The 27,057-nt window shown below is 60.5% G+C and overlaps 1 protein-coding gene across 1 annotated transcript in view; it reads left to right on the forward strand.

Annotated features, from left to right (window-relative positions):
- scrib (scribble planar cell polarity protein) overlaps positions 1–27,057 on the forward strand; it is a 152,726-nt gene that overhangs the window by 108,449 nt on the left and 17,220 nt on the right. Inside the window, 10 exon segments of the mRNA XM_078424311.1 lie at positions 1,526–1,732; positions 4,418–4,645; positions 6,385–6,504; positions 7,181–7,237; positions 13,316–13,369; positions 15,574–15,654; positions 24,359–24,436; positions 24,841–24,885; positions 25,969–26,125; positions 26,488–26,657. Of these exon segments, the coding sequence (XP_078280437.1) occupies positions 1,526–1,732; positions 4,418–4,645; positions 6,385–6,504; positions 7,181–7,237; positions 13,316–13,369; positions 15,574–15,654; positions 24,359–24,436; positions 24,841–24,885; positions 25,969–26,125; positions 26,488–26,657 (1,197 nt within the window).

A 27,057-nucleotide genomic window follows, 5' to 3' on the forward strand; every position in this document is an offset into this window, starting at 1 on the left:
CACTGTGTGTGTACACTGACCACTGTGTGTGTACACTGACTACTGTGTGTGTGTACACTGACTATTGTGTGTGTGTACACTGACTACTGTGTGTGTGTACACTGACTACTGGTGTGCGTGCATACACTGACTACTGGTGTGCGTGCATACACTGACCTCCGTACATGTGTGCGCGGGTACACTAACACTGTCTGTACTCTGATATGCCTGTGCAAGGGTACACTGACACTGCGTAGTCTGGTATGTGTGTGCGTGCGTGTACACTGACACTCTGTGCTCTGGTGTGTGCGTGTACACTGACACTCTGTACTCTGGCGTGTGCGTGTACACTGATCCCGTACGTACTCTGGTGAGTGTGTGTGTGTACACTGACCGTGTGTACTCTGGTGTGTGCGTGTACACTGACTGTGTGTATTCTGGTGTGTGCGTGTACACTGACTCGGTGTACTCTGGTGTGTGCATGTACACTGACCGTGTGTACTCTGGTGTGTGCGTGTACACTGACTGTGTACTCTGGTGTGTGCGTGTACACTGACCGTGTGTACTCTGGTGTGTGCGTGTACACTGACTGTGTACTCTGGTGTGTGCGTGTACACTGACCGTGTGTACTCTGGTGTGTGCGTGTACACTGACTGTGTGTATTCTGGTGTGTGCGTGTACACTGACTCGGTGTACTCTGGTGTGTGCATGTACACTGACCGTGTGTACTCTGGTGTGTGCGTGTACACTGACTGTGTACTCTGGTGTGTGCGTGTACACTGACCGTGTGTACTCTGGTGTGTGCGTGTACACTGACTGTGTACTCTGGTGTGTGCGTGTACACTGACCCTGTGCTGTGGCGTGTGCGTGTACACTGACCCCGTGCTGCGGTGCTGAGGCGTGTGCGTGTGCACTGACCCCGTGCTGCGGTGCTGAGGCGTGTGTGTATACTGACCCCGTGCTGTGGCGTGTGCGTGTGCACTGACCCCGTGCTGCGGTGCTGAGGCGTTTGCGTGTACACTGACCCCGTGCTGTGGCGTGTGCGTGTACACTGACCCGTGCTGCGGTGCTGAGGCGTGTGCGTGTACACTGACCCCGTGCTGTGGTGTGTGCGTGTACACTGACCCCGTGCTGTGGCGTGTGCGTGTACACTGACCCCGTGCTGCGGAGCTGAGGCGTGTGCGTGTACACTGACCCCGTGCTGTGGTGTGTGCGTGTACACTGACCCCGTGCTGTGGTGTGTGCGTGTGCACTGACCCCGTGCTGCGGTGCTGAGGCGTGTGCGTGTGCACTGACCCCGTGCTGCGGTGCTGAGGCGTGTGCGTGTGCACTGAGCCCGTGCTGCGGTGTTGAGGCGTGTGCATGTACACTGACCCCGTGCTGCGGTGCTGAGGCGTGTGCGTGTGCACTGACCCCGTGCTGCGGTGCTGAGGCGTGTGCGTGTACACTGACCCCGTGCTGCGGTGCTGAGGCGTGTGCGTGTACACTGACCCCGTACTCTGGCGTGTGCGTGTACACTGACCCCGTGCTGCGGTGCCCCCTGCAGGTGAGCTCTGGTGGTGCGGCGGCGAGGGACGGGAGGCTGCAGACTGGGCTGCGTATTCTGGAGGTGAACAACCACAGCTTGCTGGGGACCACCCACGCCGAGGCCGTGCGCATCCTGCGAGCCGTCGGTGACACCCTCACCATCCTGGTGTGTGACGGCTTCCCCCCCAGCACACTCTCCACCAACGCCACCGAGGGTAGGGACCCGGCAACGGCAGACAGCACAGGGCAGCGCCGGGCAGAGGGTGGGGCGGCCAGCGGGTGGCAGACAGAGGGTCTCAAATAGCAAGTGTGGTCCAGGGGGTGAGGGGGGGTAGGGCCAGGGGGTGAGAGGGCCAGTGGGCCAGGGGGTGAGAGGGCCAGTGGGCCAGGGGGTGAGGGGGGTAGGGCCAGGGGGTGAGGGAGCCAGTGGTCCAGGGGGTGAGATGGCCAGTGGGCCAGGGGGTGAGGGGGGTAGGGCCAGGGGGTGAGGGGGGTAGGGCCAGGAGGTGAGATGGCCAGTGGGCCAGGGGGTGAGGGGGGTAGGGCCAGGGGGTGAGGGGGGGTAGGGCCAGGGGGTGAGGGGGGTAGGGCCAGGGGGTGAGGGGGTAGGGCCAGGGGGTGAGGGGGGTAGGGCCAGGGGGTGAGGGGGTAGGGCCAGGGGGTGAGGGGGGTAGGGCCAGGGGGTGAGAGGGCCAGTGGGCCAGGAGGTGAGGGGGTGAGGGAGCCAGTGGTCCAGGGGGTGAGAGGGCCAGTGAGCCAGGGGGTGAGGGGGTGAGGGAGCCAGTGGTCCAGGGGGTGAGAGAGCCAGTGGGCCAGGGGGTGAGAGGGCCAGTGAGCCAGGGGGTGAGGGAGCCAGTGGTCCAGGGGGTGAGAGGGCCAGTGAGCCAGGGGGTGAGGGTGTGAGGGAGCCAGTGGTCCAGGGGGTGAGAGGGCCAGGGGGTGAGGGAGTCAGTGGTCCAGGGGGTGAGGGGGGTAGGGCCAGGGGTGAGAGGGCCAGGGGGTGAGGGAGCCAGTGGGCCAGGGGGTGAGGGGGTAGGGCCAGGGGGTGAGAAGGGGCAGATGGAGGGGGGGGGGTGTCTGACACAATCCTGTGGACCAGTGGAGAAGAAAGAGGAGTGAGTGTGTGAGTGAGTGAGTGAGTGAGTGAGGGGAGTGAGTGAGTGGAATGTGAGTGAGTGTGAGTGAGTGAGGGGAGTGTGTGGTGAGTGAGTGAGGGGAGTGTGAGTGAGTGAGTGAGTGAGTGAGGGGAGTGTGTGAGTGAGTGTGAGTGTGAGTGAGTGAGTGAGTGAGTGAGTGAGTGAGTGAGTGAGTGAGGGGAGTGTGAGTGAGGGGAGTGTGAGTGAGTGGAGTGTGAGTGTGAGTGAGTGAGTGAGTGAGGGGAGTGTGAGATGAGTGAGAGGGGAGTGTGTGAGTGAGTGGGTGAGGGGAGTGAGTGAGTGAGTGGGTGAGGGGAGTGAGTGAGGGGAGTGAGGGTGTGAGGGGAGTGTGTGAGTGAGGGAGTGAGTGAGTGAGTGAGGGGAGTGAGTGAGGGGAGTGAGGGTGTGAGGGGAGTGTGTGAGTGAGGGGAGTGAGTGAGTGAGTGAGTGAGGGGAGTGAGTGAGGGGAGTGAGGGTGTGAGGGGAGTGTGAGTGAGGGGAGTGAGTGAGTGAGGGGAGTGAGTGAGTGTGTGAGGGGAGTGAGTGAGTGAGTGAGTGAGAGGGGAGTGTGTGAGGGGAGTGAGTTAGTGTGTGAGTGAGTGAGTGTGTGAGGGGAGTGAGTGTGAGTGAGTGAGTGAGGGGAGTGAGTGAGTGAGTGTGTGAGTGAGTAAGTGAGTGAGTGAGAATGGGAAGGGGCCAGGGTGATGGAGGTGCCAGAGAGTGTAGTGAGAGTGTGTGTGAGGGAGCTGTGATAGTGTGGCGTGGGGGTGGGGGTGGGGTGGGGGGGGTGGGGGTGGGGGGTGCGTGGTGTGGGGGTGGGGGGGTGGGGGTGGGGTGGGGGGGGGTGGGGGGTGCGTGGTGTGGGGGTGGGGGGTGGGGGGGTTGGGGGTGTGGGGGTGCGTGGTGTGGGGGGTGGGGGTGCGTGGTGTGGGGGGGGTGGGGGGTGCGTGGTGTGGGGGTGGGGGGTGTGGAGGTGGGGGGGTGGGGTGGGGTGGGGGGTGGGCGGGTGGGGATTGCCTTGTTGGGGAGTGTGCTCCAGGCTCTCAAATAGTCGACAATTACAAGACCAAATATGCCTTGGGATTGCAGGCAGCTGCAAGACTAATGGGTTGCCATAGTTGGGAGATGAACTGTCCTAATATAGAGCAGTGACAAAGGCTAAGATGGGGTGGAATTTGTCAAATGTGTTGAGGGACGTTTGCTCGGGCAGTTTGTAGACGGCCTTACAAGGAAGGGAGCAACACCGGGCCTGTTGTTAGAAATAGGACAGGGCAGGTAACTGAAGAGTCGCTGACTGCACCGAGCTTGTCCAGTCGGTTTATAATTTTCCATGTGACAAAGCTCGCTGCCCTTTCCTGAGGGAATATGGCAGGACATCGGCTGATCCCTGTGTGAACTGTCCATCCTCCACACGTGTGTCCGTGGTCAGTTCCCATGTGGAATCCCATTCGTCCCCTGGTTCCAGACCTATCTTTCTCCAGCTACCCTCATGCTTCCACAATACATTCAGGATTCTCCTCAATCCCATTTGCCAGGGAAATGTTGTGTCCCATTTCCCCCTCATGCTTTATTTCATGTATTCTTTTCTACATTCCCGATAAACTTTAAAGGACTCATCTCATCCCAATTGCCTCCCAGGCACTTCCTCCTGTAGATGGACACAAAACGCTGGAGTAACTCAGCGGGACAGGCAGCATCTGTGGAGGGAAGGAATGGGTGTCGGTTCACTTGCACCTCCTCCAGCCTCATCTACTGTATCCGCTGTTCCAGGTGTCAACACATGTACATCGGCGAGACCATGTGCAGGCTCGGCGATCGTTTCGCTCAACACCTCCGCTCAGTCCGCCTTAACCTACCTGATCTCCCGGTGGCTCAGCACTTCAACTCTCCCCACCACTCCCAGTCTGACCTTTCTGTCCTGGGCCTCCTCCATTGTCAGAGTGAGGACCAGCGCAAATTGGAGGAACACCTCATATTTCGTTTGGGCAGCTTACACCCCAGCGGTATGAACATTGACTTCTCTAACTTAGTAATCCTTGCTTTCCCTCTTTCTTCATCCTTCCCACTTCCTAGTTCTTTGACCATTCTGACTGCCCCCCTGATTAAATGTTATCTTTCTTTGCTTTGTTGTCACTTTCTAGCTAACTATGATTTATTCCACATTTCCCTTGACCTCATCTCCTTTGATGTCTCGTTCTCACATCTGTGTGTCTCCCATTCCCCTGACATCAGTCTGAAGAAAGATCTCGACCTGAAACGTCGCCCATTCCTTCTCCCGAGATGCTGCCTGTCCCGCTGGGTTACTCCAGCATTTTGTGTCTATCTTCGGTGTAAACCAGCATCGGCAGGTCCTTCCTGTCCACTCCTTTCCCTGTCCTTTTTCCTGATCAAATCCTCAGTTTCCTTTGTGGAAACAAGGAAGTGCAGTTGATGGTACAAAACCCCCAGACAAAGTGCTGAAGGAACTCAACGAGTCAGGCAGCATCTCTGGAGAACATCAATAGTTGACGTTTGGGATTGATGGTAAGGGGGGTGGGGGGGGAAGCTGGAAGAGAGGAGGACGGGACAAAGCCCGGCAGGTAATAGGTGAACTCAGGTGAGGAGGGTTTGACAGGCAGATGTTTGCACACAGGCCAGAGAGATGGACCAAGTGAATCTGACCACCTTGGCCGCTGCCACTCACAGGGCCAGCTCATCCACTCCACCCTGCAGACCCAGCAGCTGGCAGACAGCCAGGGGGACTGGCACCACCTGCAACATGCCCTTCAAGCCTACATCATCCCCACCGGCAATACATTACTGTTCCTTCAGCATCGCAGAGACAACATTGTACACTCGCAACCCAGCTCACATCACCTTCTCAAAGGGCAACTAGGCACAGCCAGTGAAATGCTGCATAGGACACAGGCTGCTGGAGTAACTCAGCAGATCAGGCAGCAGCTCTGGGGAATGCTGGAGTAACTCAGCGAGTCAGGCAGCATCTCTGAGGAGTGCTGGAGTAACTCAGCGGGTCAGGCAGCATCTCGGGAATGCTGGAGTAACTCAGCGGGTCAGGCAGCATCTCTGGAGAACATGGATAGGTGACGTTTCACAGAGTGCTGGAGTAACTCAGCGGGTCAGGCAGCATCTCTGGGGAATGCTGGAGTAACTCCGGGGGTCAGGCAGCATCTCTGCTGAATGCTGGAGTAACTCCGCGGGTCAGGCAGCATCTCTGCTGAATGCTGCCGTAACTCAGCGGGTCAGGCAGCATCTCTGCTGAATGCTGCAGTAACTCAGCGGGTCAGGCAGCATCTCTGGGGAATGCTGGAGTAACTCAGCGGGTCAGGCAGCATCTCTGCTGAATGCTGGAGTAACTCAGCGGGTCAGGCAGCGTCTCTGGGGAATGCTGGAGTAACTCCGGGGGTCAGGCAGCATCTCTGCTGAATGCTGGAGTAACTCAGCGGGTCAGGCAGCATCTCTGCTGAATGCTGCAGTAACTCAGCGGGTCAGGCAGCATCTCTGGGGAATGCTGGAGTAACTCAACGGGTCAGGCAGCGTCTCTGGGGAATGCTGGAGTAACTCCGGGGGTCAGGCAGCATCTCTGCTGAATGCTGCAGTAACTCAGCGGGTCAGGCAGTGTCTCTGGGGAACATGGAGAGATGTAGTTTTGGGTTGACCATTGCTGAGATGCAGACTCCGCCTGTGAAGCTCACATCTTTCAGAAACAAAGCTGGATGTGCAAGTTGTTCTTCTTGCCTTTCAGTCCTCGCCCGGAATCATTGTTAACCCTTTTGCTGCTGGGATGGGACGAAAGAACAGCATGGAGAGCATCTCGTCCATCGATCGCGATATGAGCCCTGAGGAGGTGGACATCCTGCAGAAGGTACGGGGTGGGCTGTTTACAGGTAGGAGTGTGGGCTGTTTACAGGTAGGGTGCAGATGTTTACAGGTAGGGGTGCAGCTGTTTACAGGTAAGTGTGGGCTGTTTACAGGTAGGGGTGTGCCTGTTTACAGGTAGGGGTGTGCCTGTTTACAGGTAGGGGTGTGGGCTGTTTACAGGTAGGGGTGGGGCTGTTTACAGGTAGGGTGCAGATGTTTACAGGTAGGGGTGCAGCTGTTTACAGGTAGGGGTGGGGCTGTTTACAGGTAGGGGTGGGGCTGTTTACAGGTAGGGTGCAGATGTTTACAGGTAGGGGTGCAGCTGTTTACAGGTAGGTGTGGGCTGTTTACAGGTAGGGGTGTGGGCTGTTTACAGGTAGGGGTGCAGCTGTTTACAGGTGCAGGTGTATGTAAATTTGCACCAATGGGACTTGATGCAGTCTGTGTGGTGATGCGTGTGGTCTGGAGGGAGAGTGTAGATGGTGGTGTATTGGACACATCATGGACGTGCAATGATCACTGTGCACTGCTGGGTGCGAGCTATCTCACTCTCGTATCTATTCCCTCCACTGGCTAGCACACTGGAAGCAATTTACTGAGGCCAGTTTACCCGCACGTGTGTGAGATGTGGGCTGAGACCACTGTGTGTCGCTTCTACATAACTCTTGTTATCTTTTCAGGAGTCTGAAATGGTTCGCGAGTCATCACTGTGGGAGCAGGAGGAGCTGGAGAAAGTGGTGAGAACCTTTACTGTAGTGCACGGCTTCATCCTACCCGGTAGTAAAGATCAGGAGCCCACCAGTGTGTCCCACCACTCCGTGTGGTGACGGCTGCCCCAGTCTCTGTAGCATAGAGTCATGGAGTGGTGCAGCGTGGAAACAGGACCCTGGACCCACTGGGTCCGCGCCGACCAGCGATCCCCGCACATTAACACTATGCTACACCCACTAGGGACACTTTCTACATTTACCAAGCCAATTAACCTACAAACCTGCACGTCTTTGGAGTGTGGGAGGAAACCGAAGATCTCGGAGAAAACCCACGCAGGTCACGGGGAGAACGTACAAACTCCGTACAGACAGCACCCATAGTCGGGGTGGAACCCGGGTCTCCGGCGCTGCAAGTGTTGTAAGGCAGCAACTCTACCGCTGTGCCACCGTGCCGCCCTTTATTCCCACCGGTTAACTCACTCCCAATCCACAGGAGCAGATTCTCACTGATTCACGGTCATTTGGACAGATGGCAAAGATTTAGAGGGCTGTGGGTCATATGTACCCAATATGCCACATTGGTGGGCATGGGAAATGTGGGCTGAAGGGCCTGTGTCCGTCCTATACAGTGCTGTGACGGTATTACAGGAGTGCACGTCCCCTAATTCCATGGGCTCTAACCTTGCTCACTGTGCCAGATGGTGGAACGTCCACCTTTTGTTGCACAAGATCCATCCTGAGATGGAGAAACCAGCAGTCCAATCGATGGCGTGCTTGTCAGCCACTTGGTATCTGTTAACATGCGTGTCATGCTGATTGCCACCAATGCCATTGAGGGGGGACAGGAACATGGAACAGTACAGCTGTTCCGAAACAGCACAACATGGAACAGTTCCAGAACCAGGGGTCACAGTCTAAGAATAAAGGGGAGGCCATTTAAAACTGAGGTGAGAAGAAACTTTTTCATCCAGAAAGTTGTGAATTTGTGGAATTCTCTGCCACAGAGGGCAGTGGAGGCCAATTCACTGGATGAATTTAAAAGAGAGTTAGATAGAGCTCTAGGGGCTAGCGGAATCAGAGATATAGGGAGAAGGCAGGCACAGAGTACTGATTGTGGATGATCAGCCATGATCATAATGAATGGCAGTGCTGGCTCGAAGGGCCAAATGGCCTCCTCCTGCACCTATTTTCTATGTTTCTAGCACAGGAATAGGCCCTTCAGTCTACAACTCTGCATCAACCATGATACCCCACTGAGTTCCTTCAGCACTTTGTGTTACAACCTAGAACAGTTCAGTGAACATAGAGACATGATGCCAAGTTGAACTGCTCATCCATCTGCCTATCTAAAAGCCTCTTCAACACCACTGTCATAGTTGTCCCCACCACCACCCCTGGCAGTGCATTCCAGGCTCCTCGATGTAAAACGACTTGACTCGTACATCTCCAGTAAACTTTCCCCATCTCACCTGATAGCAATGCTGTCTAGTGTTGGGATAAAGGATCTGTCTACCGTATCTGTGCCTCTCATCATTTTATATACTTCCAATCAAGTCTCCCCTCAACAGCCAACGTTCCAGGCAACACAATGCAAGTCTATCCAACCTCTCCCCTTAGCTGAAACCCTCTAACCCAGGCATCATTCTGGTCAACCTCCTCTGCACGCTACATCCTTCCTGTAATGGGGCGACCAGACCTGCATGCCCTAAACATTCCCACCCAAACCACCCCCTCCCCGGGCACTTTCCCCTGCAACCGCAGGAGATGCAACACCTGTCCCTTTACCACCACCCTCAACTCCATCCAAGGACCCAAACAGTCTTTCCAGGTGAGACAGAGGTTCACCTGCACCTCCTCCAACCTCATCTACTGTATCCGCTGTTCCAGGTGTCAACTTCTCTACATCGGTGAGACCAAACGCAGGCTCGGCGATCGTTTCGCTGAACACCTCCGCTCAGTCCGTCTTAACCAACCTGATCTCCCGGTGGCTCAGCACATAAACTCCCCCTCCCATTCCCAGTCTGACCTTTCTGTCCTGGGCCTCCTCCATTGTCAGAGTAAGGCCCAGAGCAAATTGGAGGAACAGCATCTCATATTTCGCTTGGGTAGTTTACACCCCAGCGGTATGAACATTGGCTTCTCTAACTTCAGACAGTCCCTGCTTTCCCTCTCTATCCCCTCCTCCTTCCCAGTTCTCCCACTAGTCTTCCTGCCTCCAACTACATCCTATCTTTGTCCCGCCCACTCCCCTGACTCTCAGTCTGAAGAAGGGTCTCGACCCGAAACGTCACCCATTCCTTCTCTCCAGAGATGCTGCCTGAGCCGCTGAGTTACTCCAGCATTTTGTGTCAACCTGCAATATTCCAGAAGTGGTCTGACCTAGGTTTTGTGAAGCTGCAGAAGTGTTTTGCTGTTGGGAGTTTCATGTGTGGCCATGATGCCAATCCTCTGGGCTTTATCCTTGGGCTTTGGCTCCCAGTCTGAAGCACTTGCCCCGGCTCCACTCCTGAAGGTCTGAGTTACGTATGCCTGTGGAATTCTGGCTCCTTACAAATCCAGGAATGTGCCCATTGCGAGGGGCAGCTGCCGGAGTGGACGAGGATTGCAGGAGGAATCTCCCAGCTGCTGCACTGAGACCAGGGCACAGAGAGAGACCTGCTGTGACATTGGATCCTCTCAGGTCCACACCCACTCCCTCCTGAGGCCCTCCATCTCTGCAATCCCACTGAAGAACTGCACTTAAAACTGAGGTCAGAAGAAAAGTTTCCACCCAGAGAGTTGTGAATTTGTGGCATTCTCTGCCACAGAGGGCAGTGGAGGCCAATTCACTGGATGAATTTAAAAGAGAGTTAGATAGAGCTCTAGGGGCTAGTGGAATCAAGGGGTATGGGGAGAAGGCTGTGGATGATCAGCCATGATCACAATGAAAGGCAGTGCTGGCTCGAAGGGCCGAATGGCCTCCTCCTGCCCCTATTGTCTAGAGAGGTCATAGCCTCAGAATTAAAGTACGTTCTTTTAGGAAGGAGATGGGAGTTGGGGATGGGGGTTGGGGATGGGAGTGGGGGATGGGGGTTGGGGATGGGAGTGGGGGATGGGAGTTGGGGGGTGGGAGTTGGGGGTGGGAGTGGGGATGGGAGTTGGGAGTGGGGATGGGAGTTGGGGGTGGGAGTGGCGATGGGAGTTGGGGATGGGGGTTGGGGATGGGAGTGGGGATGGGAGTTGGGGGTGGGAGTGGCGATGGGAGTTGGGGATGGGGGTTGGGGATGGGAGTGGGGATGGGAGTTGGGGGTGGGAGTGGCGATGGGAGTTGGGGGTTGGGGATGGGAGTGGGGATGGGAGTTGGTGGTGGGGATGGGGAGTTGGGGGGTGGGAGTTGGGGATGGGGAGTGGGGATGGGAGTTCGGGTTGGGAGTGGGATTTGGGGATGGGAGTGGGAGATGGGAGTTGGGGATGGGAGTTGTGCGGATGGGAGCTGTGGGGATGGGAGTTGGTGACAGGAGTTGTGGATGGGAGTGGGGATGGGGAGTTGGGGACGGGAGCTGTGGATGGGAGCTGGTGACAGGAGCTGGAGATGGGAGTTGTGGGAGCCAGCAGCATTGGATGGGAGCTGTGGGGATGGGAGCTGTGGGGATGGGAGCTGTGGGGATGGGAGCTGTGGGGATGGGAGTTGGTGACAGGAGTTGTGGATGGGAGTGGGGATGGGGAGTTGGGGACGGGAGCTGGTGACAGGAGCTGGAGATGGGAGTTGTGGGAGCCAGCAGCATTGGATGGGAGCTGTGGGGATGGGAGCTGTGGGGATGGGAGCTGTGGGGATGGGAGCTGTGGGGATGGGAGCTGTGGGAGCCAGCAGCATTGGATGGGAGCTGTGGGGATGGGAGCTGTGGGAGCCAGCAGCATTGGATGGGAGCTGTGGGGATGGGAGCTGTGGGGATGGGAGCTGTGGGGATGGGAGCTGTGGATGGGAGCTGTGGGAGCCAGCAGCATTGGATGGGAGCTGTGAATGTTCGGCTGGCAGCCCAGCAAGCAGTCAGCAGTGGGAGGGTTTCGTCACTGTGACAGAGGGCTGGAGGGTGAGTCAGCTTCCACTCTGGCCACTTGCTCTCTTCAAATACATTCTCATAGACCACCATATGCTGGAGTAACTCAGCAGACTGGTCAGGAATATGTTTTCCTTTTCTTCGGAACATGTGCTGAGTTACTCCAGCATTTCTTGTTTATTTCCGGTTTCAAACAGTCTCTGCACTTGCTTCCGATGCGTAGAACAGTACCCCACAGGAACGGCTGGGCTCTTCAGCTGCAACGTTTGTGACAAACATGAAGCCAAGATGTGTAGGAAAGAAAACTGCAGGTGCTGGTTTAAATCGAAGGTAGACACAAAATTCTGGAGTAACTCAGCGGGCCAGGCAGCGTCTCTGGAGAGAAGGAATGGGTGACGTTTCGGGTCGAGACCCTTGAAGGGTCTGCCTGACCAGCAGAGTTACTCCAGCATTTTGTGTGGATGTATGATGCCAAGATAAAGTGATCTCATCTGTCTACATGATACATATCCCTCCGTTCCCTGCTCTCCCAGGTGCCTATTCAAAAGCATATCATATCTGCCTCCACCACCATCCCTGGCAATGTGTTCTAGCCCCCCACCACTATCTGTGTCAAAAACATAGCTCGCACATCCTGAAACTATCCCCCTCTCACTTACACCCATGCCCTCCAGTGTTGGACATTTCCACTGTCAGAAAAAACATTCTGACTGAGAGGAATAGATCGGGTAGATGCACAGAGTCTTTTACCCAGAGTAGGGGAATCGAGGACCAGGGGACATAGGTTCAAGGTGAAGGGGGAAAGATTTAATAGGAATCCGAGTGGTAATTTTCCACACAAAGGGTGGTGGGTGTATGGAACTAGCTGCCAGAGGAGGTAGTTGAGGCTGGGACTATCCCAACGTTTAAGAAACAGTTGGACAGGTACATGGATAAGACAGGTTTGGAGGGATATGGACCAAGCGCAGGCAAGCTGGGACATTGTTGGCCGGTGTGGGCTAGTTGGGCCGAAGGGCCTGTTTCCACACTGTATCACTCTGTGACTATGAAGGGCCCGTGTCCACACTGTATCACTCTGTGACTCTATGACTATGAAGGGCCTGTTTCCACACTATCACTCGATGAATAACCCTATCTATGCCTCTCATCATTTTATATACTTCTATCAAGTCTGCCCTCAAGTCTGTGTGGCAGAAAAAACTGTTCCAGGTCTATCTAACGGCTTGCTGTCGCTGAAAGCCTGCAACCCAGGCAGCATTCTGGTAAGCCCAAGCCCAGTCCCGCCATTCCAGGAATTAACCTAGTAAACCTACACTGCACGCCCTCAATAGCAAGAATATCCTTCCTCAAATTTGGAGACCAAAACTGCACACAGTACTCCAGGTACGGTCTCACCAGGGCACTGTACAATTGCAGAAGGACCTCTTTGCTCCTATACTCAACTCCTCTTGTTATGAAGGCCAACATTCCATTGGCTTTCTTCACTGCCTGCTGTACCTGCATGCTTACTTTCAGTGACTGATGTACAAGGACACCCAGATCTCATTTCCTAACTTGACACCATTCAGATAATAATCTGCCTTCCTATTCTTACCACCTCACACTTATCCACATTAACACATATTCACTGGAATTTAGAAGGATGAGAGGGGATCTTATAGAAACATATAAAATTATTAAGGGATTGGACACGCTGGATGCAGGAAACATGTTCCCGATGTTGGGGGAGTCCAGAACCAGGGGCCACAATTTAAAAATAAGGGATAGGCAATTTAGAACTGAGATGAGGAAAAACTTTTTCACCCAGAGAGCTATGAATTTGTGGAATACTCTGCCTTGGAAGGCAGTGGAGGCCAATTCATTGGATTCATTTAAAAGAGAGTTAGACAGAACTCTAGGGGCTAGCAGAGTCAGGGGGTATGGGGAGAAGGCAGGCACGGGTTACTGATTGTGGATGATCAGCCATGATCACAATGAATGGCCATGCTGGCTGGAAGGGCGGAATGGCCTCCTCCTGCACATATTGTCTATGTTTCTATCACTAACTGCGTCTGTCCTTCTCTGAAAGGAGAGGATGCGTCGGGAGCAAGAGGAGGCCACACGGAGGCTGGAGGAGGCAGAGGTGAGGAGAATGGTGCAGTGAGCAAGAGGGATGGAGAACCGGACTGGCTGACAGGGGAGTGAGGAGAGTGAGAGGGAAGAAGCACTGGAAGAACGCGGAGTCAGGCAGCATCTGCGGATGCAATGGACAGGACATTTCCACTTGGGACCCTTCCTCAGGCTGATGTTGCTCTGGGGGGAAAGCTGGAAAAGAGGGGTGGGGGCGGGACATGGCCGGAAGTCTTTTGGAATTTAGTTCGGCCGTATTTGCTGTATTGAGTGCAGTTCTGGTCACCAAATTACAGGAAAGATGTGGACGGTTTGGACAGAGTGCAGAGGAGGTTTACCAGAATTATGTACGGAAAAAACTGGTTCAAATCAAAGGTAGACACAAAATGCTGGAGCAACTCAGCAGGCCAGGCAGCATCTCAGGAGAGAAGGAATGGTTGACGTTTCGGTACGAGACCCTAGTTTTGGTCTCCTAATTTGAGGAAGGACGTCCTTGCTATTGAGGCAGTGCAGCGTAGGTTCACGAGGTTAATCCCCGGGATGGCGGGACTGTCATTTGAGGAAAGATTGTAAAGACTGGACTTGTGTTCACTGGAGTTTAGAAGGATGAGAGGTGATTTTATCGAGATGAATAAAATTATAAAAGGACTGGACAAGCTAGATGCAGGAAAAATGTTCCTAATGTTGGGGGAGTCCAGAACCAGGGGCCACAGTCTTAGAATAAAGGGGAGGCCATTTAAAACTGAGGTGAGAAGGAACTTTTTCACCCAGAGAGTTGTGAATTTGTGGAATTCTCTGCCACAGAGGGCAGTGGAGACCAAATCACTGGATGAATTTAAAAGAGAGTTAGATAGAGCTCTGGGGGCTAGTGGAATCAAGGGATATGGGGAGAAGGCTACTGATTGTGGATGATCAGCCATGATCACAATGAATGGCGGTGCTGGCTTGAAGGGTCAAGTGGCCTCCTGCTTCACCTATTGTCTATGTTTGTGGGGCTGGCAACAGATATGCTTAGGAAGGGTGGAGGCCATTGTTGGGCTGTGGAGGCTGTGATAACAAGAAGGATACAAGGATGTGTCCAGTGCAACTGGTAGGATGACCGGGGGGGTGGGGGTCTTCAGCTGAAATGAGTGAGATCAACGTTCATACGTAAGCTGCCCAGGTGAAATCCGTAGTGGCATAGATAGGGTAGACAGTCGGAACCATTTTTCTCAAGCTGGAAGTGGCGATCACTGGATGGCATTGCTGGAAGGTGAGGGGGCAAGTTTAATGGCGGTGTGCAGGGTGAATGTGGGGCCCTGGAATGCACTGGCAGAGGTGGCAGTGGAGGTACATATGACAGTGGCATTTAAGAAGCTTGTAGATAGGTGTAGGAAAAACTGCAGATGCTGGTTTAAATCGAAGGTAGACACAAAATGCTGGAGTAACTCAGCGGGTCAGGCAGCATCTCGGGAGAGAAGGAATGGGTGACGTTTCGGGTCGAGACCGTCAGTCTGAAGAAGGGTCTCGACCAGAAACGTCACCCATTCCTTCTCCCCCGAAATGCTGCCTGACCCGCTGAGTTACTCCAGCACTTTGTGTCCACCTTGTAGATGAGTGGATGGAAGTGCAGGGAAGAGATATGGATCATGAACAGGCAGATCAGCTCAGTTAAACTTGGCAACAGGGGCCTGTTGCTGTGTTGTACTGTTGTGTGTCGATGCTCTAGGGGATAGGTGGATGAAGGTGAGGGAAGTGACTGGCTGATGGGTGGGTGGGTGGGTGGTTGCTGTTGTGTGTCGATGCTCTAGGGGATAGGTGGATGAAGGTGAGGGAAGTGACTGGCTGATTGATGGGTGGGTGGAGTGGTTGCTGTTGTGTGTCGATGCTCTAGGGGATAGGTGGATAAAGGTGAGGGTAGTGGCTGGCTGATGGGTGGGTGGAGTGAGTGAAGACTGGAGGTGAACAGGAGAGCGGCAGGTAGAGAGAGGAGGAGGAATGCAATGTAAAGCTGGGTGGGGGTGAGCGATGTGGAAGGGGCGAGGGATGGGGGAATAAGGTGTGACTCTGGGGTGGGAGGTGAGCGTATGGAGGAGAGGCAGGCTGGTGGGTGGGGTGGGGAGGGGCATGGGGTACGGGGTGAAGCTGATTGTGTGCGGGTGTCCATTCGTGTGGGTTCTCTCTCTCTGTGGCGAGCAGTGACCCTCGTGTATTCATCTTCCTCTGTCTTTGTTACAGAAGCACACCACCGAACCCCTGAAACTGGATTACAGAACCCTGGCAGCCTTGCCCAGCACGGGCATACAGAGGGTTAGCCGGGTAAGGCAGTCTGTGCATGCATGGACGCGTGCGTACATCTGGGCATCTTCATGTGTGTATGGTCCGTGTGCGTTTTGGGCATGTGCATGTGAGCATGTTCATGGGTACGTGCCTGGGCATGTTTGTGTGTGTATGTGAGCCTGTGTGTGGGCATGTTCATATGTGTATGGGAGCCTGTGTGTGGGCATGTTTGTGTGTGTATGATCTGTGTGTGGGCATGTTCGTGTGTGTATGGGTGTGGGTGGGAGTGTGTGTGGGTAGGAGTGTGTGTGCGTGTGTGTGTGTGGGTGGGAGTGTGTGTGGGTGGGAGTGTGGGTGTGTGTGTGGGTAGGAGTGTGTGTGGGTGTGTGTATGTGGGTGGGAGTGTGTGGGTGGGAGTGTGTGTGTGGGAGTGTGTGTGGATGGGAGTGTGGGAGTGTGTGTGTGGGAGTGTGTGTGTGGGAGTGTGTGTGTGTGTGTGTGTGTGTGTGTGGGAGTGTGTGTGTGTGTGTGTGGGAGTGTGTGTGTGGGAGTGTGTGTGTGTGTGTGTGTGGGAGTGTGTGTGTGTGTGGGTGGGAGTGTGTGGTAAATGTAAAAATTGTCCTTAGTGGGTGTAGGATGGTGTTAGTGTGTGGGGATCGCTGGTCGGTGCGTACCCGGTGGGCCGAAGGGCCTGTTTCAGCGCTGTATCTCTAAACCAAAGTAAATAAACTATACGGTATATGTGTGTTGTCCGTTCAAGGTGGGGTTCACCGCGACTCTCAAAGATGGTCAGGAGAGGGAGTGGGGGTGTTGGGGCAGGTGGATGAGTGGGGCAAGCTGGATGGGGCAGGTGGATGAGTGGGGCAAGCTGGATGGGGGTACAGAGGAACAAGATGTTGCTTACTCTGCTTATGCACAGAGTCACACAGCACACAGGGGTCCACGCCTTGCTGGAGCCCCAGGTTGTGCCCATGTTGCTGGAGATTTGAGGTGGGTTGGGCTGGAGTGCAGCTCGCAGACAGTGTGGGGCGGACCGCATTGCAGAGCCAGCTGTCAGACAGCTGGGGAATGGTGAGCTGGGAACAGCCGGGCTGTGCGGCCTGGAATGCCATCGTCACCCGCGGGCGGCCCTGGCGAGCTGTCAGTCCCGCACCTGCTGCCAGCCGCTGAGTGGACAAACCCCTCTCCCCACGGCCCAGACAGACCCCTCTCCCCACTCCCCAGACAGCCCAGGCTCAGCACTGGGAGCCAGGCCCACGGCAAGGTAGGGGGTGGTGTGGGGTTAGGGGGTGGTGTGGGGTTAGGGGGTGGGGTTAGGGGGTGGTGTGGGGTTAGGGGGTTGGGGTGGTGTGGGGTTAGGGGGTGGTGTGAGGTTAGGGAGTTGGGGTGGGGGGTGGTGTGGGGTTAGGGGGTGGTGTGGGGTTAGGGGGTTGGGTTAGGGGGTGGGGTTAGGGGGTGGTGTTAGGGGGGTGGGGTGGGGTTAGGGGTGTGGGGTGGGGTTAGGGGGTGGTGTGGGGTTAGGGGGTGGTGTGGGGTTAGGGGGTGGGGTGGGGTGGGGGGTGGTGTGGGGTTAGGGGGTGGGGTTAGGGGGTTGGGGTGGGGGGTGGTGTGGGGTTAGGGGGTGGGGTGGGGTGGGGGGTGGTGTGGGGTTAGGGGGTGGTGTGGGGTTAGGGGGTGGTGTGGGGTTAGGGGGTGGGGTGGGGTTAGGGGGTTGGGGTGGGGGGTGGTGTGGGGTTAGGGGGTGGTGTGGGGTTAGGGGGTGGGGTGGGGTTAGGGGGTGGTGTGGGGTTAGGGGGTGGTGTGGGGTTAGGGGGTGGGGTTAGGGGGTGGTGTGGGGTTAGGGGGTTGGGGGTGGTGTGGGGTTAGGGGGTGGTGTGAGGTTAGGGAGTTGGGGTGGGGGGTGGTGTGGGGTTAGGGGGTGGTGTGGGGTTAGGGGGTGGGGTTAGGGGGTGGTGTTAGGGGGGTGGGGTGGGGTTAGGGGTGTGGGGTGGGGTTAGGGGGGTGGGGTGGGGTTAGGGGGGTGGGGTGGGGTTAGGGGGTGGGGTCAGGGGGGTGGGGTGGGGTTAGGGGGTGTGGTGGGGTGTGTGGTGGGGTCAGGGGCGTGTGGTGGGGTTAGGGGGGTGGGGTCAGGGGCGTGTGGTGGGGTTAGGGGGGTGGGGTTAGGGGGTGGTGTGGGGTTAGGGGGGTGGGGTCAGGGGGGTGGGGTGGGGTTAGGGGTGCGGGTTCGGGGGGGTGGGGTCAGGGTGGGGGGTGGGCACGGTCGCTGGGGTTGGGGTCAGAGCCATCAGGGTGGTGGGTGTTTAGACCCAGGGGGTGGGGAGTGTGTGAACGCCCGCTGTCCATCTCTGACCTCAGCTGTGTGCAGGAGCGACTGCGATGGAGGACCAGTGTGGATCCCCTCCCCCCCCGGCACGGGGACGCGCTACAGAGTGGGGGTCCGGCACTCAGAGTGGGGGCCCAGCACTGCCGCACAGTGTGCAGGGACTGTCCCACACCAGCCCAGCACTGCCCCACACCAGCCCAGCACTGCCCCGCACCAGCCCAGCACTGACCCGCACCAGCCCAGCACTGACCCACACCAGCCCAGCACTGACCCACACCAGCCCAGCACTGACCCACACCAGCCCAGCACTGCCGCACACCAGCCCAGCACTGACCCACACCAGCCCAGCACTGACCCACACCAGCCCAGCACTGACCCACACCAGCCCAGCACTGACCCACACCAGCCCAGCACTTACCCACACCAGCCCAGCACTGACCCACAGTGTGCAGGGTCTGACCCACACCAGCCCAGCACTGCCCCACACCAGCCCAGCACTGACCCACACCAGCCCAGCACTGACCCACACCAGCCCAGCACTGACCCACACCAGCCCAGCACTGACCCACACCAGCCCAGCACTGACCCACACCAGCCCAGCACTGACCCACACCAGCCCAGCACTGACCCACAGTGTGCAGGGACTGACCCACACCAGCCCGGCACTGACCCACACCAGCCCGGCTCGGCCCCACAGTGGGCAGACACCCACCCACACCAGCCCAGCACTGACCCACACCAGCCCGGCTCGGCCCCACAGCGGGCAGACACCCACCCACACCAGCCCGGCACTGACCCACACCAGCCCGGCACTGACCCACACCAGCCCGGCTCGGCCCCACGGCGGGCAGACACCCACCCACACCAGCCCGGCACTGACCCACACCAGCCCGGCACTGACCCACACCAGCCCGGCTCGGCCCCACGGCGGGCAGACACCCACCCACACCAGCCCAGCACTGACCCACACCAGCCCGGCTCGGCCCCACAGCGGGCAGACACCCACCCACACCAGCCCGGCACTGACCCACAGTGTGCAGGGACTGACCCACACCAGCCCGGCACTGACCCACACCAGCCCGGCTCGGCCCCACGGCGGGCAGACACCCACCCACACCAGCCCAGCACTGCTGGAGCAGGAGGAGGAGGTGCTGATCGATCTGCAGCCCATCCCCTTCCACCAGAACCCCTTCATGCTGGGGAACGCGAGGTGGAGGGCAAGCCCGATCAGCAGAGTCCAGGCAAGCACCCGCCACACACACGCACGCACGCACGCACGCACGAACGCACACACACACACACACATACACACGCACGCGCGCGCACACACACACACACCCCGCACACACACACACACACACACACGCGCGCGCACGCACACACTCACATGGGCCAGGGAACCCAGGCATGGCCCGCCCTGGCACAGCGTGTAGGCATGCTCATGCACACGTATGTGCTCCTGCATGCGTGTGCACGTGTGTCCCAACTTAAGGTTTATTCTGGTCACATGGACCAAGGAACAGTAAATGTTTTGCATGCGATCCAATCAGACCAGCTAACACTGTAAAATACGGCACGGTGATGCAGCGGTAGAGTTGCTGTCTTACAGCGAATGCAGCGCCGGAGACCCGGGTTTCATCCCAACTACGGGTGCTGTCTGTACGGAGTTTGTACGTTCTTTCCGTGACCTGCGTGGGTTTTCTCCCAGATCTTCGGTTTTCTCCCACACTCCAAAGACGTGCAGGTTTGTAGGTTAATTGGCTTGGTAAATGTGAAAATTGTCCCCAGTGTGTGTAGGATAGTGTTAATGTGCGGGGATCGCTGGTCGGCGCGGACACGGTGGGCCGAAGGGCCTGTTTCCGCGCTGTATCTCTGAACTAAACGCCAAGTTGAAGTACTATCGGTGGAGCAGAGGGAAACGTGCAAGGTGTAGGATGTAGTTGTCAGCCTGGGTCAGTGTGCGTACGTGGCCCAGCACATCCTCACTGCACCCTGGCCACACAGAAGCACGTCTGTGCTCATGCATGTGTCTGCATATGTGCGATTGATTGTGCGTGTGTCTGTCCGTGTTTGTGTGTGATCATGCATGTGTGTTAATGCCGTGGTGTGATGGTGAGTGTGTGCGCGTGCACTCGTATACACAGAGCGAGGCATGCTCTGGGTCTGCATGAGAGGGAAGGACCGGGGAAGGGGAGGGGCCCGGGAGTGGGGGGGGGGAGGGGCTGGGGAGTGAAGGGGGAAGGACCGGGGGAGGGATGGGGCTGGGGAGTGGGGGGGGGGGGAGTGGCTGGGGAGTGGGGGGGGGGGGGGAGTGGCTGGGGAGTGGGGGGGGAGGGGCTGGGGAGTGGGGGGGGGAGGGGCTGGGGAGTAGGGGGGGGGAGGGGCTGGGGAGTGGGGGGGGAGGGGCTGGGGAGTTGGGGGGGGGGTTGCATGGGAGTGAAGGTGGAAGGACCGGGGGAGGGATGGGGCTGGGGAGTGGCGGGGGGGGGGGGTTTGCATGGGAGTGAAGGGGGAAGGACCGGGGGAGGGATGGGGCTGGGGAGTGGGGGGGAGGAGGGAGGGGCTGGGGAGTGGGGGGGGGGGAGGGGCTGGGGAGTGGGGGGGAGGAGGGAGGGGCTGGGGAGTGGGGGGGGGGGAGGGGCTGGGGAGTGGGGGGGAGGAGGGAGGGGCTGGGGAGTGGGGGGGGGGGAGGGGCTGGGGAGTGGGGGGGGGGAGGGGCTGGGGAGTGGGGGGAGGAGGGAGGGGCTGGGAGTGGGGGGGGGGAGGGGCTGGGGAGTGGGGGGGGGGAGGGGCTGGGGAGTGGGGGGAGGAGGGAGGGGCTGGGGAGTGGGGGGGGAGGGGCTGGGGAGTGGGGGGGGGAGGGGCTGGGGAGTGGGGGGGGAGGGGCTGGGGAGTGGGGGGAGGAGGGGGGGGAGGGGCTGGGGAGTGGGGGGGGGGGAGGGGCTGGGGAGTGGGGGGGGGGAGGGGCTGGGGAGTGGGGGGGGGAGGGGCTGGGGAGTGGGGGGGAGGGGCTGGGGAGTGGGGGGAGGGGCTGGGGAGTGGGGGGGGAGGGGCTGGGGAGTGGGGGGGAGGAGGGAGGGGCTGGGGAGTGGGGGGGGAGGGGCTGGGGAGTGGGGGGGGGCTGGGGAGTGGGGGGGGAGGGGCTGGGGAGTGGGGGGGGGAGGGGCTGGGAATGGGGGGGGGAGGGAGGGGCTGGGGAGTGGGGGGGAGGAGGGAGGGGCTGGGGAGGGGACGGGGGGTTGCAAGGAGGGGAGGAAGAGGACCAGGGGAGGGGAGGGGAGGGTGCGGGGAGCGGGGAAGAGCCAGGGTGAAGGGGTGCAGTGGACGTTGCAGGGACAGGGTAACAGTGATGGTCCTGAAACGAGGTGGGGGGGGTGCAGGGGGAAGCAGAGGGGCCAGAGGTTGTTGTGTCAAGGGCAGCGGGGGACAGAGGGGGGCGGGGGCGATGGCTGGGTGTGGGGGGGCTGGGTGTGTGTGGGGGGGCTGGGTGTGTAGGGGGGGCTGGGTGTGTAGGGGGGGCTGGGTGTGTAGGGGGGGCTGGGTGTGGGGGGGCTGGGTGTGTAGGGGGGGCTGGGTGTGGGGGGGCTGGGTGTGTAGGGCTGGGTGTAGGGGGGCTGGGTGTGGGGGGGGGCTGGGTGTGTAGGGGGGGCTGGGTGTGGGGGGCTGGGTGTAGGGGGGCTGGGTGTGGGGGGGCTGGGTGTGTGGGGGGGATGGGTGGGTGGGGGGGGCTGGGTGTGTTGGGGGGGCTGGGTGTGTAGGGGGGGCTGGGTGTGGGGGGGCTGGGTGTGTGGGGGGGGGCTGGGTGTGTAGGGGGGCTGGGTGTGGGGGGGCTGGGTGTGTGGGGGGGCTGGGTGTGTAGGGGGCTGGGTGTGTGGGGGGGCTGGGTGTAGGGGGGCTGGGTGTGTAGGGGGGGCTGGGTGTGGGGGGGCTGGGTGTGTAGGGGGCTGGGTGTGTGGGGGGGGCTGGGTGTGGGGGGGGCTGGGTGTGTAGGGGGGGCTGGGTGTGGGGGGGCTGGGTGTGTAGGGGGGGCTGGGTGTGTAGGGGGGGCTGGGTGTGGGGGGGCTGGGTGTGTAGGGGGGGCTGGGTGTGTAGGGGGGCTGGGTGTGTGGGGGGGCTGGGTGTGTAGGGGGGGCTGGGTGTGTGGGGGGGCTGGGTGTGTGGGGGGGCTGGGTGTGTAGGGGGGGCTGGGTGTGGGGGGGCTGGGTGTGTAGGGGGGCTGGGTGTGTAGGGGGCTGGGTGTGTAGGGGGCTGGGTGTGTGGGGGGGGCTGGGTGTGTGGGGGGGCTGGGTGTGTAGGGGGGGCTGGGTGTGTAGGGGGGGCTGGGTGTGGGGGGGTTGGGTGTGGGGGGCTGGGTGTGTAGGGGGGGCTGGGTGTAGGGGGGGCTGGGTGTGTAGGGGGGGCTGGGTGTGTAGGGGGGGCTGGGTGTGGGGGGGCTGGGTGTGTAGGGGGGGCTGGGTGTGGGGGGGCTGGGTGTGTAGGGCTGGGTGTAGGGGGGCTGGGTGTGGGGGGGGGCTGGGTGTGTAGGGGGGGCTGGGTGTGGGGGGCTGGGTGTAGGGGGGCTGGGTGTGGGGGGGCTGGGTGTGTGGGGGGGATGGGTGGGTGGGGGGGGCTGGGTGTGTTGGGGGGGCTGGGTGTGTAGGGGGGGCTGGGTGTGGGGGGGCTGGGTGTGTGGGGGGGGCTGGGTGTGTAGGGGGGCTGGGTGTGGGGGGCTGGGTGTGTGGGGGGGCTGGGTGTGTAGGGGGCTGGGTGTGTGGGGGGGCTGGGTGTAGGGGGGCTGGGTGTGTAGGGGGGGCTGGGTGTGGGGGGGCTGGGTGTGTAGGGGGCTGGGTGTGTGGGGGGGGCTGGGTGTGGGGGGGGCTGGGTGTGTAGGGGGGGCTGGTGTGTGGGGGGGCTGGGTGTGTAGGGGGGGCTGGGTGTGTAGGGGGGCTGGGTGTGGGGGGGGCTGGGTGTGTAGGGGGGGCTGGGTGTGTAGGGGGGGCTGGGTGTGTGGGGGGGGCTGGGTGTGTAGGGGGGGCTGGGTGTGTGGGGGGGCTGGGTGTGTGGGGGGGCTGGGTGTGTAGGGGGGCTGGGTGTGGGGGGGGCTGGGTGTGTAGGGGGGCTGGGTGTGGGGGGGCTGGGTGTGTAGGGGGCTGGGTGTGTAGGGGGCTGGGTGTGTGGGGGGGGCTGGGTGTGTGGGGGGGCTGGGTGTGTAGGGGGGCTGGGTGTGTAGGGGGGGCTGGGTGTGGGGGGGTTGGGTGTGGGGGGCTGGGTGTGTAGGGGGGGCTGGGTGTAGGGGGGCTGGGTGTGTGGGGGGGATGGGTGTGGGGGGGCTGGGTGTGTTGGGGGGGCTGGGTGTGTAGGGGGGGCTGGGTGTAGGGGGGCTGGGTGTGGGGGGGGCTGGTGTGGGGGGGCTGGGTGTGTGGGGGGGCTGGGTGTGGGGGGGGGGCTGGGTGTGGGGGGGGGCTGGGTGTGTGGGGGGGCTGGGTGTGGGGGGGGCTGGGTGTGTGGGGCTGGGTGTGTGGGGGGCTGGGTGTGTGGGGGGTCTGGGTGTGTAGGGGGGGCTGGGTGTGTGGGGGGCTGGGTGTGTGGGGGGCTGGGTGTGTGGGGGGTCTGGGTGTGGGGGGGCTGGGTGTGTGGGGGGGCTGGGTTTGTGGGGGGGCTGGGTGTGTGGGGGGCTGGGTGTGTGGGGGGAAGCGGGGGCTGGGTGTGTAGGGGGAGCGGGGGCTGGGTGTGTAGGGGGTCTGGGTGTGGGGGGGGCTGGGTGTGTGGGGGGAAGTGGGGGGCTGGGTGTGTGGGGGGCTGGTGGGTGTGTAGGGGGGGCTGGGTGTGTGGGGGGCTGGGTGTGTGGGGGCTGGGTGTGTGGGGGGTCTGGGTGTGGGGGGCTGGGTGTGTGGGGGGCTGGGTGTGTGGGGGGCTGGGTGTGTGGGGGGCTGGGTGTGTGGGGGGAAGCCGGGGCTGGGTGTGTAGGGGGAGCGGGGGCTGGGTGTGTGGGGGGGCTGGGTGTGTGGAGGGGAGCGGGGGCTGGGTGTGTGGGGGCTGGGTGTGTTGGGGGAGCGGGGGCTGGGTGTGTAGGGGGAGCGGGGGCTGGGTGTGTAGGGGGGGCTGGGTGTGCAGGGGGGGCTGGGTGTGTAGGGGGGGCTGGGTGTGTAGGGGGGGCTGAGTGTGTAGGGGGGGCTGGGTGTGCAGGGGGGGCTGGGTGTGTAGGGGGGGCTGGGTGTGTAGGGGGGGCTGGGTGTGTAGGGGGGCTGGGTGTGTAGGGGGGGCTGGGTGTGTAGGGGGGCTGGGTGTGTAGGGGGGCTGGGTGTGTAGGGGGGGCTGGGTGTGTAGGGGGGGCTGGGTGTGTCGGGACTGGAGTGGGGGTGAGGGAGGGGATGGAGGTACAGGGGCTGTTCGTGGCCTCGGTGCGGAGCCAGCAGGTGGACATGTTGTTGTGTTTTGCAGACACCCAGCTCCAGCAACAGTCCGGTTTGTGGAAGCAGCGTCCCACGGGAATCCACCAGCTCACCCACCTTCCAGCTGGTAGGTTCAGTCACCGCACTCCCCTGGGGCACTGTGGGAAAGTGGGGGTACACCTACTGTGGTACACGCACTGTGGTACACGTACTGTGGTACACGCACTGTGGTACACGCACTGTGGTACACGCACTGTGGTACACGCACTGCGGTACACGCACTGCGGTACACGCACTGTGGTACACCTACTGTGGTACACGCACTGTGGTACACGCACTGTGGTACACGCACTGTGGTACACGCACTGTGGGGGTGCGTGTACTGTGGGGTGCGTGTATTCTGGGGTACACGTACTGTGGGGGTGCACGTGGCTGCACCCTCGTTCCACCGCAGGGATGCATGGCATCTGGCAGTGTGTGGCAGCTGGCCGTGTCACCACCAACCTCAGTCCTGTCTCTCTCTCCCCCCAGGATCTCCCCGTGCACAGAAACATCAGGGCCAAGTCTGCCACTGAGGTGAGTCGCTGTGTGCCAGGTTAGTCACTCACACACACACTCTGTGCTGGGCAGTGGGGCAGTAACGGTGGCGTGGGCCTGGTGCGGTGGGCCAGGTGCGGTGGGCCTGGTGCGGTGGGCCTGGTGCGGTGGGCCTGGTGCGGTGGGCCTGGTGCGGTGGGCCTGGTGCGGTGGGCCTGGTGCGGTGGGCCTGGTGCGGTGGGCCTGGTGCGCTGGGCCTGGTGCGGTGGGCCTGGTGCGGTGGGCCTGGTGCGGTGGGCCTGGTGCGGTGGGCCTGGTGCGGTGGGCCTGGTGCGCTGGGCGGTGGGCCTGGTGTGGTGGGCCTGGTGTGCTGGGCGGTGGGCCTGGTGTGGTGGGCCTGGTGTGGTGGGCGGTGGGCCTGGTGTGGTGGGCCTGGTGTGCTGGGCGGTGGGCCTGGTGTGGTGGGCCTGGTGTGCTGGGCGGTGGGCCTGGTGTGGTGGGCCTGGTGTGCTGGGCGGTGGGCCTGGTGTGGTGGGCCTGGTGTGGTGGGCGGTGGGCCTGGTGTGGTGGGCGGTGGGCCTGGTGTGGAGGGCTGGTCTCACACACTGTGCTGGGCGGTGGGCCTGGTGTGGAGGGCTGGTCTCACACACTGTGCTGGGCGTTGGGGCTGGTGTGGTGGGCCTGTATATGTCCGAGCCTGTCAGTATGTCAGAACGTGTCTGACCGTGTACGTGTGGCCAGGCGTGTCCGTGTGCGTCTGACCATGTCAGTGTATGCGTGTCTGACTCTCCCCGGTGTCTCTGGCAGCCCTGGTCCATGTGTCCGTGTCCTCGTGTTGGTGCGTGCTTATCTGTGTCCGTGTGTCAGTGCGAGCGTGTCTGTGTCCGCGTGTCGGTGGACGCGTGTCCGTACATGCGTGTCTGTGTCCGCGTGTCAGTTGCGTGTCCGTGTGTCGGTTGCATGTCGGTGCGTGCGTGTTCGCCTATCAGTACATGCGTGTCCGTGTCCGCGTGTCGGTGCATGTCTGCGTGTCGGTGCGTGTGCGTGTCCATCTGTCCGCGAGTCTGTGCGTGTGCGTGTCCGTGTGTTGGTGCGTGTGTGACTGTCCCCTGTCTCTGGTAGCCCGGTTCTCCCCGTGGCCCCAACAGCCCGGAGCAGCAGTCGTTCCGGGAGCGGCAGCAGTACTTTGAGATGGAGGTGAGGCCGCCCGCCGCTGACAGGCCCAAGCGAGTCTCCCTCGTCGCCGAGGACGATCTGAGGAAGATGAGGGAGGAGGAGGGTGAGTGTGTGGGGGGGGGGCTCTGCGTGCATGGGGGTGGGGGAGGGGGGGCTCTGCCCGGGGGTGTGTGCGGGTGGGGGGGCTTTGTGTGTGGGTGGGGGGTCGTGTGGGTGGGGGGGGGCCTTGTGTGTGGGTGGGGGGGGGCTCTGCCTGCGTGTGCTGAGCCATGTGCTGTGTCACAGACAGAGTGGAGGATGTGGGTCTTGGGGGGTGGGGGGCTCTGCCTGTGGGGGTGTGGGGGGCTCTGCCTGTGGGGGGGTGGGGGGCTCTGCCTGTGGGGGTGTGGGGGGCTCTGCCTGTGGGGGTGTGGGGGGCTCTGCCTGTGTGTGCGTGTGTTGAGCCGTGTGGTGTGTCACGGACAGAGTGGAGGATGCGGCGTGGTGCGGGGGTGGTGCAGGAGGAGGAGGATGAGGAGGAAGAGGAGCGGCAGGCAGCACAGCTCAGTGTTCAGGGCACCGTGGTGATTGAAGGCGTCGAGTACAAGATCGAGCGTGTGGACCGCAGGCTCCGCGACTCCCCGCCCACCGGGTACGTGTGCTCCCTACGCCCACGTGTGTCACATGTTCAATGACTCGCCACGTGTCTCGTCACACTACGTGTCCCACTGCACATGTCTGCGTGTCCTGTCCACGTGTCCCACTCCATGTGTCTGCATGTCCCACTCCACGTGTCCCACTCCACATGTTCGCGTGTCCTGTCTGCGTGTCCTGTCCGCGTGTCCTGTGCACGTGTCCACGTGTCCCACTCCACGTGTCCTGTGCACGTGTCCACGTGTCCCACTCCACGTGTCCTGTGCACGTGTCCACGTGTCCCACTCCACGTGCCGTGTGTGTCCAGTGCTGCCCGTGTATCTGATGGTGACGGGACAGTGTGGCGGCACATTCACTCTGGGTCTGACCCATCTACGTCTCCCATGCCACTGCCATGTGCCC

This window comes from Rhinoraja longicauda, chromosome 2 (genome assembly GCF_053455715.1).
Source record: "Rhinoraja longicauda isolate Sanriku21f chromosome 2, sRhiLon1.1, whole genome shotgun sequence".
In the NCBI taxonomy this organism is placed as follows: Eukaryota; Metazoa; Chordata; class Chondrichthyes; order Rajiformes; family Arhynchobatidae; genus Rhinoraja; species Rhinoraja longicauda.